Source organism: Pristis pectinata, chromosome 1 (assembly GCF_009764475.1).
Source record: "Pristis pectinata isolate sPriPec2 chromosome 1, sPriPec2.1.pri, whole genome shotgun sequence".
NCBI classification, from domain to species: domain Eukaryota; kingdom Metazoa; phylum Chordata; class Chondrichthyes; order Rhinopristiformes; family Pristidae; genus Pristis; species Pristis pectinata.
The window spans coordinates 2,929,681-2,942,278 of record NC_067405.1 but is presented as its reverse complement, the minus strand read 5'-3'; the positions used below and the strand labels follow the sequence as shown (position 1 = coordinate 2,942,278).

Genomic DNA, 12,598 nt, shown 5'->3' with positions numbered 1-12,598 from the left:
GAAGGGAGAAAACACAGTGGAAGTTAAGAAGAGCTTTTCAGAGTGGTTTGAAGTAAGTGACCACAATTGGGCACAATTCTCCAGTTGAAGTGGAACCAATTTGTTTTAAAAAAAAATGGTTCATCACAAATTCATCAGTGTTGTACACTCTGCCTTATTTATGAAGCCCATATTATGAATCCTGCCACCTTCAAAGATTTACACACATATATATTCAAGTCTCCGTTTATGTAGCCTTTTCAATGGGCTCAGTTATCTGGTCACTTGTGCATGGTGATCTGGATTCAGTCCCAGAACGTGTAGTGTTGAAAGCCAGGAAGGCAAGATTAGGTTGAAGGGATTGGGGAACTGGACAGGAAATTGTTGAGCTACGGAATCACGTATGATCTTATCAAGTGGCAGAGATTACTCAATGTCCTCTTCCTATATTTTATTGAGCAGGGTAATCATTTGCAAAAATGTAGTATGCAGGTGAAGCAAGTCATTATGAAAATTTAACAGAATATCATCCTTTATTGTTAAAGGAATTGATTACAAAAGTCTGGAGGTTATGCTTTAGTTGCATTGATGACACCACATCTGGATTACCGTGGCCAGTACTGGTCTCCTTATTGAAAGATGCAAATGCATTGGAAGTAGATTTGCTAGACTAATATGCAGAATAGGCAGGTTGTCTTATGAGGAAAGGTTAGGTTAGGAACAGGCTAGGCTTGAATTCACTGAAGTTCAGGAAAATGAGAGGGGATTTGATTGAAACATGCAAGATCCTGACAGGGTGAATGTGGAGAAAATATTTCCTCATGGGAAAACCTAGGATTAGGGGCCATTGTTTAAAAATAAGGGGGTCACTCATTTGCATCACGGGTGTGGTGAAATTTTCTTCTCTCAAGGGTTGAGAATTTTTGTAATTCTCTTCCTCAAAGGGCAGTGGAAGCAGAGTCTTTGAATATTTTTAAGGCAGAGGTAGACGTATTCTTGATAAGCAAGGGAGTAAAAGGTTACCGAGTGTAGACGGAAATGCAGAATTGAGATAAACAGATTAGCCAAAATCTTATTAAATGGCAGAGTATGCTCAAGGGGCTGAGTTGCCTACTTCTGTTCCTAATTCACACATTCATATGCATGAGGATCATTTAAAGAATTGAAGGTGTACAAGCAATGTATGGCAGCGATGTCTGGGTTCCACTTTTATCTAAAAAGATTTGAACAAGTTACAAGCCCCACTGCTTAAATCCCCAAAGACTGAAACACAGAGAGGACCGATTATTCCATCACACATCCAAAGTTAGTTCAGGCTGTGTTAATGGACCAAATGTTTCATGAGTGAGCCATGACCGTTCAATACTCTCTCACTCCTCAGGTAACCAGGCTAACCAAAATTAAATAGATTTCTCATGGACACTTTAAATCTCAGCATCTGTGATGTCGTTGCTTTTGTATGTCTGTGAGAATCCATGGTGTGAAACAGGACAACTAATTCATCAACTGTAGACAATCTAAACCTCAATTACTCTGTTGTGGCTGCCTTTCATCCAGGAATTGGCTGTGGCCCAGTTAGTTACATATCTGCCTCTGATTCAGAAGGTGCTCAGTTCAACTCAGTCCAGAAACTGGAGCACACGATCCAGGCTCATACTTGTCTGTATTTCTGAAAAGGTGCAGCATTGTCAGGGCAGTTGTCTTTTAGACAAAAGGTGGATGCACTATTCTGAAATAGAGCAGGGAAGTTCTCTCCAGTATCCCAGCCAATATCTATCCCCCAACCAACATCATAAGAATAGATTGTTTTTCCACCATTGTAACTGTTGCTCACGGGAGTTGCTGTGCATAGATTCTCTGCTGCTTTTCAAACATCACAGCAACAAATGAGCTCCAGAAGTATTTCATACACTACAAAGTGCTTTGGGAAATCCTGAAAAGAATTTAAAAAAGGTGCCATGGAAATTATTTTTCCTTAAACCAGCAGAATAGATAAAGAGCAGAGAATGAACTTCCCTGATGTTTAGTTTTGTGCTTCTGTCCCTTTACAGGATCGAATGACTCATTTCCTCTTCCAATGCCTAACCATTTCAAGGAAGATGGCAGAAACTGGGATGCTAACTGAATGAAAAAAACACTTTTGACTTTTGATCTAGGTAGTTGCTGCACACGCACAATGACACCAATTGATGTATAACACACAATTGAATTCACATACATGAATGTTTAGCTTGGCATGACGTGCAAGCACCAATTAATGCAAGCAGAAACTGTGTATCTATTTTTTTGACCCAGACATTTCATCAAGAATTCTGTTTAAGTTATGGAATTCTGTAAGAGAATCCATTTGTCTATATGAATGAGAAAACCATCTTCAAAAGGGATAATGACATTTACTGAACTGTAAGAGCGTAATAAAAGAAACAGGAGTAGGCCTTATGGCCCTTTAGGTCTGCCCTACCACTCAGTTTTATGGATGACATGATTCTTGTCTCATCTCCATTTATTTTCCCTACGATCCCCAACACTTGGTTCCCCTATAGTCCAAAAGTCTCTCTTGGCCACGAACATTTTCAAAGGCTCAGCGTCTTTGGAGGAAGAGAATTTCAAAGAATAGAGGATAAATCCCTTCTCATCTCAGTCTTACGTGTCCAATCCCTTTGACTTTTATAGTGCCCCTAGCACCACTCTTCCACTAGGGGAATTCTCCCCACAATATCCATTTGACTATCTCCCTCACCATCTTGAATGTCTCAATGAGATCATCAACCTAACCTTATCTTTCCTTGCAAGTCAACTCCTCAATCCACATATCCAGTTTCTCTCTCGTTCTGTTAAGGGGGGGTGGGGGGGACTTCCAAAGACATTCTACTCAGGACCAATAAGTGTTTTGCTTCCTGAGAGGCACCAAGTGAAATGGGTTTGATTTCACCTCTCAATGCCAGAGGTAAATCAAAATTCTTAATCTCTTTGAGAAAAGCAGGACATATATAAAACCATAATAGAATCAAGCAAAATCAATGCCATTTAAAAAAAGGGGAAATCATATTTGATAAATTTATTATAGTTCCTCAAGGAAGCAACAGGCGGGCTGGCAAAGGGGAAAATGGTATATTATAGCATTTATAAATTTCAAGAATGCAGTGGGAATAAAACATTTGCGTGGATAAAGTATTGGCTAACTAATACTGAGTGGAGATGAATACGTTATTTTTATGTGGCAAGTTGTAACTAATGGGGTACCATAGGGACTAGTGCTGGTGCCTCAACTATTTACAATCTACGTCAATAACTTGAACGAAAGGACCAAATGTATGATGGTCAAATTTTTGACAATACAAAGGTATCAAATTGCAAGGAAGATACAGTCTGAAAAGTTATAAAATTAGGTTAGACGAGTGGGCAAAAAATTAGTGAAGTATTACCTGGAGAAATGCAAGGTTACCCACTTTGACAGAAAAATTAGAAAAGCAGAAAAATGCTAGAGTACATTGGGACCCAGGTGTCCTTATATGTGAAACACAGCATGAAATTAGGAAGGCAAGTGCGATGTTGGGTATTACATGAGATAGTACAAATGGGATGGTTTGAAGTAGGTTAAGTCTTGCCATAACTGTACATAGTATTGGCAAACCACACTGGAACTCTGCACAAGCTTGGTGCCTTTATTTAAGGAGAGTTTTACTTGCATTGGAGGCAGTTCAGACAGGTTCATTAGTTTGACTCCTGGGATGAAGGATTTGGTGCTTATCAGAATGAGACCAGGGTGGGGGTCAATCAGGTTAAGCATGGTAAGAGGGTATTTTCCCTCAAAGTAATATTCTCTCTTCTACCTTCTAGGAGAAGATACAGGGAATTGAAAGCCCAGAGGACCAGCTTCTTCCCCACTACTATCAGACTTCTGAACCAATCACCTCTTTCACATTCCCCTCCTGGAGCTGCTGCCACTTTTTTGAACCCTTAATTCTACCTCTTCTGTTACTGTCACCCTAGCATTTGTTTTTGCACTACCTCAGTTTGCACTGCTGTACCTTGCAGCCTTCTGTTGTTCTGTGCTCGATGCTGTATTTATTGTTGTATTTATTATTACCGTGTATTGGTATTGGTTTAGTATTGTCACTTGGATGACTTGGATGAGGGGGTGGAAGGGTGGGTTAGCAAGCTTGCAGACAGCACAAAGGTCGGTGGTGTTGTGGATAGTGTAGAGGATTGTCGAACATTGCAGAGGGACATTGATAGGATGCAGGGCTGGGCTGAGAAGTGGCAGATGAAATTCAATCCGGAGAAGTGTGAGGTGGTACACTTTGGAAGGACAAACTCCAAGGCAGTGTACAAGGTAAAGGGCAGGATTCTGGGCAGTGTAGAGGAGCAGAGGGATCTGGGGGTTCATATCCACAGATCCCTGAAAGTTGCCTCACAGGTGGATAGGGTAGTTAAGAAAGCTTATGGGGTGTTAGCTTTCATAAATCGTGGGATTGAGTTTAAGAGCCGCGAGGTAATGATGCAGCTGTCTGGTTAGACCACACTTAGAGTACTGAGTCCAGTTCTGGTCGCCTTATCATACGAAGGATGTGGAAGCGTTGGAAAGGGTGCAAAGGAGATTTACCAGGATGCTGCCTGGTTTGGAGAGTATGCATTATGAGGAGGGACTAAGGGAGCTAGGGCTTTACTCTTTGGAGAGAAGGAAGATGAGAGGAGACATGATAGAGTTGTACAAAATATTACGAGGAATAGATAGAGTGGACAGCCAGCGCCTCTTTCCCAGGGCACCAATGCTCAATACAAGAGGGCATGGCTTTAAAGTAATGGGTGGGAAGTTCAAGGGAGATATCAGAGGAAGGTTTTTCACCCAGAGAGTGGTTGGGGCATGGAATGTGCTGCCTGGGGCGGTGGTGGAGGCAGATACATTGGTCAAATTCAAGAGATTACTAGATAAGCATATGGAGGAATTTAAGGAGGGATATGTGGGAGGAAGGGGTTAGATAGTCTTAGGCGAGGTTTAAAGGTTGGCACAACATTGTGGGCCAAAGGGCTTGTATTGTGCTGTACTGTTCTATGTTCTATGTACCGAGGTACAGTGAAAAACTTGTCTTGCATACTGATCGTACAGGTCAATTCATTACACAGTGCAGTTACATTGAGTTGGTACAGAGTCCATTGAGGTAGTACAGGTAAAAACAATAACAGTACAAAGTAAAATGTCACAGCTACAGAGAAAGTGCAGTGCAATAAGGTGCAAGGTCACAACAAGGTAGATCGTGAGGTCAGAGTCCATCTCATTGTATAAGGGTATGTCTACTGTTTACTCTGAGAGATTCACATGAGCAAGGAAGTTCAACACACAAGATGCTGGAAGAACTCAGTGGGTCAGGCAGCATCTATGGAGGGAAATAGACAGTCGACGTTTCAGGTCGAGACCCTTCATCTGGACACATTCATTGCAGAAATTTCATTGCACCCGATGTATATGACAATAAACTGAATCTGGATCCAAAGCTGCATTTGGTTCTGATGTAGTTTCAGAATAAGCAGTCACCCATTTAAGAGAGTGGGAAAAGGAGGACTTCCTTCAGTCATGAATCTTTAGAATTCCCTATCCCACCCGAGAGAACTGGATCATTGAACATATTTGGGCTGAGACAGAGACATCTTAAAATCTATAATGAAGTTGAGAGTTAGGGGATTTGGCAGGGAAGTAGGGCTGAAGCTAAGATCAGGTTATCCATGATATTATTAAAAGGTGAGGTAGGGTCATGAAGCCATATGGCCTACTCATGCTCTTATTTCTTACTTTCTTATCTCATTTACATTTGAGCAAACAACAGGGTGAGCTCCAGCAGCTTGCTGTTCACTCCAGATCCCAACATCTGCAGTCTCCCGCTTGCTTTCACTTACCTTTGAGATGTCTTGGCCATCAATTTTAATGCAACCTCCCTTGACGTCATAGAATCGGAAGAGGAGGCGGATGATGGTGCTTTTTCCTGAGCCTGAGGGTCCAACCTGAATGAAATACAAAGACGGAACATTGTTAATCCAATGGTTATAATAGCCTTCTGTGCTTTATATGTCCACAGCTACATCATCTATAGCTACGCAGTATGCCCAAGATATTTATAAAGTGTTTAGTATAAAAGCCAGTTCTTTTCCATTAGACAATCTGGCCAGGAATGCCACTTTATTACATCCTTTTTCCTTTAATTTAATTCTCACAACATGACTAAGAGTGGGTACGGACACAATTATTGCTCATTCATGCATTACCTGGAGAAATTTTCTCTGAATCCCTGCAGCCTCTGTGGTAATGATGGTTGTCCAGAGGATTATAACTTGCACATCCATGTGAATGGCTTCAGTTAATTCTATCCTCATTCCAATTAACAGCACCACCATTTATAAGGTGGTCCTTCACTTGGGTAAGTTATGGAATGGCCCCTTCCACCTGGGGGAGGACTCCCTCTACTTGGGTGGGTAAAGTGAGGACTCCCACTTCCTGGAAGATTTGGGTTTGTGGATTCTTACCAGAGTCTGATTTTACTGTCAGAATAAATCGATTTGTACCAAGTATGGTTTGACTTGACCAAGTAATACACTGCAGTGAACTTACCAGGGCCAACGTCTGTCCTGGTTGAACAGAGAATGATATGCCTTTCAAGATTTCTTTCCTGCAAGAGAAAAGGCATAAAATACAACTTATATTTAAGTATTAGCCAAGTAAGTTGAAGAATGCAACCTCCATTCAATGAACCTTAGCATTTGCAAACCTTACAGGCATCCTATAAATGCATCATTGAACTGCATCATACTGAGGAAACAGTTTTATGGTTAAATGGGAGAGATTAGAATTGAAAATCATGTTCATTACTATACTGCTTCTCTTGTGAAGTATTGTCTAAGAAGAGGAGCAGCAAATTTTAGAAATGGCACAAAATATCATTTTCCAACGTTATGGTCATCAAATGCCCATATTTTTGTTAACCTATAACGTCTCCAATTTCAAACAATTGTGATGTTTAAATCCTTCATCCAAACTAATTTATTAAAATTGATCAGTTATCATAATTTCCCAGTGTTTTTTTCCGCAGTAGCTAGGGTTGTGGACATTGACTATCCAGCTGTTAGAATTTACTTGTGTTTTTACAAAGCATGAAGTGTGTGCATGACTGTAGCCACAACACTGGAGAAGCACAATGCCTTCCAGGAAAGAGCAGCCCACTAACCCATCCACCAACCCAAACATCTGCTCCCTCCATTACTAACAGGCGACCTCGCATTACGATGGAGGGGGAAACGTTTGCTTTTCTAGAAAGCAGGCCGTATTGTGATTTTCTGTAAACATGAAGATGCATCATCAGTGTATGCTTCAAGAAACACAATTTTAAGAAGAACAAATTTTGTGTTGATTTCTTTACTTTTTTTAAAAATACATAAATTTGTGAATTCTGCAAGAGTGAATTTCTGTAGCTCGAATGGCCGTAACGTGGTGGTCACCTTATTGTGACTGCAGTGTGCTCCATCTACAAAATACACTGCATTATTTCACCCATTCTACTCTAGTAACGCTTGCTAAGCTAATAACCTCTGCTGCTCAGGAGGACATGGGCAGATCTCCATTTTTCTATCATTCATGAGTCTATCTGAGAGTCTCTTAAATGTCCCTGATGTATCTGCCCCCAAAACCTCTGCCGGCAGTGCGTTCCACGCACCCACCACTCTCTGTGTAAAAAAATTACCCCTGACATCCCCCTTACACCTTCCTCCAATCACCTTGAAATTATGTTGCCTTGTGTTAGCCACTGTCGCACTGAGAAAAAGTCTCTGACTGTTCACTCGATCTATGCCTCATCATCTTGTACACCTCTATCAGGTCCCCTCTCATCCTCCTTCTCTCCAACGAGAAAAGCCCTAGCTCGCTCAACCTATCCTCATAAGACATGCTCTCCAATCCAGGCAGCATCCTGGTAAATCTCCTCTGCACCCTCTCTAAAGCTTCCACATCCTTTCTATAATGAGGTGACCAGAACTGAACACAATAATCCAAGTGTGGTCTAACCAGAGTTCTATAAAGCTGCACCATCACCTCACGACTCTTTAACTCAATACCCCAACTAATGAAGGCCAACACTCCATATGCCTTCTTAACAACCCTATCGACCTGCGTGGCAACCTTGAGGGATCTATGATGTGGACCCCAAGATCCCTCTGTTCCTCCACACTGCTAAGAGTCCTGCCATTAACCTTATTCTGCCTTCGAATTTGATCTCCCGAAATGTATCAGTTCACACTTATCTGGGTTGAACTCCATCTGCCACTTCTCAGCCCAGCTCTGCATCCTATCAATATCCTGTTGTAATCTACAGCAACCTTCTACACTATCCACAGCACCACCAACCTTTGTATCATCAGCAAACTTACTGACCCACCCTTCCACATCCTCATCCAAATCATTTATAAAAATCACAGAGAGCAGGGGTCCCAGAACAGAATTATGCAATGGTTTCAAACCAAATGGAAACTGGATTGAAACCACTACAAACTCATTAAAATCTTCAGGAAAATCAGTGAGGAGAATATGACACACAAACATTCAGAGTCAAGTACAAGATCTGAAAGAACCACTCCATCCAACTCAGTTTGCCTCTGATAAAGTTTTATGTTCAAATTATGAGCTTTCATGAAACATGTGGCCAGGCCTGAACAGGCTTGGCCATGAAAACAGCTAAAAATAACTTTAACAGACAACTAAATCAGCAATCAGACCTTTAAAGACTATGCAATTTTTGTATGTCCTTGGTATTTCGAAACAGTAAAAATCATTTATTAAAAAAAAATTGGAAGAAATGTAGTAATGAAAAATATGAACACACTTAACACTATAATTAAACAAAGTAATTACAATAAATATAAAATTGATAAATGACTATATTATAAGTTCATAGAAATAGGCATTTCAGCCAACCAAATTCACACCATCACTCACCTATTACACTAATCCTATTTTATTCTTCCTACGATCTTATCAAGTCTGCCCATGGTTTTACCACTAACCTGCATACTGGATTTACAGTGGCCAATTAACCTACTAACTCATATATTTATATTCCCTGGAATGTAGGAGATTGAGGGGTGACCTGATAGAGGTGTATAAGATCATGAGGGGCATAGACAGGGTGAAAGCACACAGTCTTTTTCCAGGGAGATTTAAAAGGGACATCAGGGGCAGCTTCTTCACACGAAGGGTGGTGCGTATTTGGAACAAGCTGCCAGAAATAGTGGTTGAGGTGGGCACATTAGCGACATTTAAAAGCCATCTAGATCAGTGCATGGATAGGAGAGGTTTAGAGAGCTATGGGCCAAACGTGGGCAGATGGGACTAGTTCATTGGGCAACACAGTTGGAATGGACGGGTTGGGCCGAAGGGCTTGTTTCTGTGCTGTATAACTCTATGTGGGAGAAAGCTAGAGTACCTGGAGGAAATGCACATGGTCACAGGCCGCACAGACAGCACCAGAGATCAGGATTGAACCTGTGTACCAGAAGCTGTGAGATAGCAGCTCTACTAGCTGCGCCATTGTCCCTTGAGCCTGTTCTGGCATTCAGTGAAATCCTGGTTGATCTAATCTTGGCATCAAGAACATTTCCCCATGCTGTCCCTGTTGTTCAATGTCTGTCAATATCCAGCTTGAATATATTTAATAACTGCCCACACAGCTCTCTGGGGTAGAGAATTCTAAAGGCTCACAACCCTTAGAGAAGAAATTCCTCTTCATCTGTCTTAAATGGATGACTCCTTACTCTGAAACTATGCCACTTAGTTCTAAATACTCCCAACTAGAGAAGCAGCTTTCAGCATTGACCCTGTCAGTCTCCCTCAGAATCTTATATATTTCAATAGATCACCTTCTAAATTCCAACACATAGGCCCCAACCCACACAACGTTTTTTCATCTGTCAACCCCTTCATCCCAGGAACCTCCTCTACAAGTGAACCTCCTCTACAATTCCTCCAATGCAATTAGCTATAAGTTTTGGACACTAGTTTCAGAACCTCTTCTACAATTCCTCCAATGCAATTGGCTATATGTTTAGGACACTAGTTTCAGAACCTCTTCTACAATTCCTCCAATGCAATTGGCTATATGTTTAGGACACTAGTTTCAGAACCTCCTCTACGATTCCTCCAATGCAATTGGCTATATGTTTAGGACACTAGTTTCAGAACCACATTTCTCACTTGCAAACTGAATTTGAAATTCTACTGTGCCATGATCACTCTTTCCCAGGGGATCCTTTACTTCAAGTTCCTGGGCAGCAACATTTCAGAGGATCTATCCTGGGCCCAACATATTGATTCAAACATGAAGAGGTCACACCAGTGGGTCTACTTTGTTAGGATTTTGAGGTGATTTGATATGTCAGTAAAGACTCTTATAGATATGCGGTGGAGAGCATTCTGACTAGTTGCATCACAGCCTGGTATGGAGGCTCCAATGCACAGGATCGCAAGAGGCTGCAGAGGGTTGTAGACTCAGCCAGCTCCATCACAGGCACAACCCTCCCCACCATCGAGGACATCTTCAAGAGGCAGTGACTCAAGAAGGCGGCATCCATCCCTAAGGACCCTCACTGTCTGGGAGGAGGACATCCCTAAGGACTACCATCAGGGAGGAGGTACAGGAGCCTGAAGACCCAACACCCAATGATTCAGAAACAGCTTCTTCCCCTCCACCATCAGATTGCTGAACAGTCCATGAACACTACCTCGTTATTCTTTTTTTTTGCACTACTTAGTTTTGTAATTTATAGTAATTTTAGATCTTGCACTGTACTGCTGCTGCAAAACAACTAATTTCACATCATAAAATCTGATTCTATGATCATTAATTAATAAGATAAGATCACTAATTAATCCTGCCTCATTAATTAAGCCTGTCTCATTGCATTATACCAGATCTAAGTAATCTGCACCCTAGCTGGTTCCTCAACATATTCTTCTAAGTAAGTTTCTTAAGTAGACTCAATGAACTCATCCTGCTAATCTTCTCCCATCCTTTTCACAAAGTGTTTAATTTTACTGTGGCACATTCCATGGTCACCAGTGGCCTTATAGCTTATCCATGTGGTGGCTCTTCTTCCGATGTTAGCTTAGATCTAGTTATGTGCTCGTGGAGGGAAATGGCGCGACATTCATGTGTGACCTCAACAGGCAAGTACAATTTCCATAGCAACTGTCATGAGATAACGAAAATAAAAAAAAAACTGCAGTTGCTGGAAATCTGCTGCTGCCTGACCTGCTGAGAGTTTCCAGCATTTTCTGTTTATGTGTCAGTGGATGTCAGCAGTGGTGAGGACACACTTAGAGTACTGTGCGCTGTTCTGGTCGCCACACTACAGGGAGTATGTGGTTGTGCTGGAGAGAATGCAGAAGAGATTCAGCAGGATGTTGCCTGGATTGGAGGACTTTAGTTATGGGGAGAGATTGGATAGACTGGGCTTGTTTTCCCTGGAGCACAGGAGACTGACTTAATAGAAATAATATAAGATTATGAGAGGCATAGAAAGGGTAGATAATCAAAATCTTTCTCCTATGCCAGAGGGTATCAAAAACGACACTTAATTTGGAAGGCATAGAAAGATATGGTCCTAATGTGGGCAAATGAGATCAGTGTAGATGGACTAAAAGGTCGGCATGGACATGATGTACAACAGAGCTCTACAACCTGATAACTAAAGTGACTTTTTCCCTCCTACTCCTATATCTTCCTCTAGCCCTACAAGTGTCCAGGGTATCAGGTCCCTGTAATTCTGGCCTTGACCACTTCAGAATTTAAATCCTTCTCTGTTGTCAGCCAAGATATTCAGCTCTGAAATTGCACGCCCCACCCACCCCCACCCCACCACCAACAATATCTTTTTATTGGCCACTCCTTTTTTAAAATGTTGCTTAAAAGTACCACATTGATCAAATTTTCTGCTACCTGATCGAATTATCTCCTTAATGCGGCTCATCGCCAACCTTCTTCACTTATTTTGTGAAGTGCCTTTAGAAGTTTGCTGCAAATAGCATTGCTATTTCTTACCCCAGGGTTGCAGGCAACTTGAAGCATCCTCGACTGACAACATTGCAAGCTAGGCCAGGAAATAAGAGTGGGAGCTTGCATTAATTTGACTTCTTGTGGAGCATTAAATAATTAAAAGGCTGAAAAGTTGTATGGCATTCAGACAGCACTAAAGTACAAGTAGAGTGAAAGTGGGCAGTAATTTTTCTAATTCTGAAGTGAGACTCTGAAGTCTGTTTCCAGCTGGGGTGATATGCATCGACTCTGGCGTTGCCCCCAGAAGGGCCTTGGACCAGTGCATAATCAGGTTACGACCGGACTTGCGGCTTGAGGAGATTAAAAGAAAGGCAAAGTAAAAACAATTAAATTTGCCATGTCAGAAGATACTGCTGTGATCTAGAATATTAGGAACAGGAGTAGGTTATTCAGCAGCTGCCTTTTAATTGGGTCATGGTTAATCTGCACCTGCTGCTGCTCCATCTCCTTTGATACACTTAACTAAGAAAAAGCATTCATAAATCTCAGTCTTGAAAGGTTCTATTGACCAATAGGGCCTATAACCT

At 41.5% G+C, this 12,598-nt stretch overlaps 1 protein-coding gene across 4 annotated transcripts in view; it reads right to left on the bottom strand.

Annotated features, from left to right (window-relative positions):
• Positions 1 to 12,598, bottom strand: part of LOC127569523 (ATP-binding cassette sub-family B member 6-like) — a 549,089-nt gene that overhangs the window by 442,472 nt on the left and 94,019 nt on the right. For all 4 annotated transcript variants that reach the window (XR_007956208.1, XM_052014249.1, XM_052014269.1 and 1 more), the window contains exons 14-15: positions 6,584 to 6,641; positions 5,875 to 5,979 (exon numbers count right to left, since the gene is read on the bottom strand). Coding sequence is in view for 3 of the 4 variants with exons in the window: in XM_052014249.1 (XP_051870209.1) it covers positions 5,875 to 5,979; positions 6,584 to 6,641 (163 nt within the window). In the remaining variant the exon portion in view is untranslated. The remainder of the gene's footprint in view (positions 1 to 5,874; positions 5,980 to 6,583; positions 6,642 to 12,598) is intronic.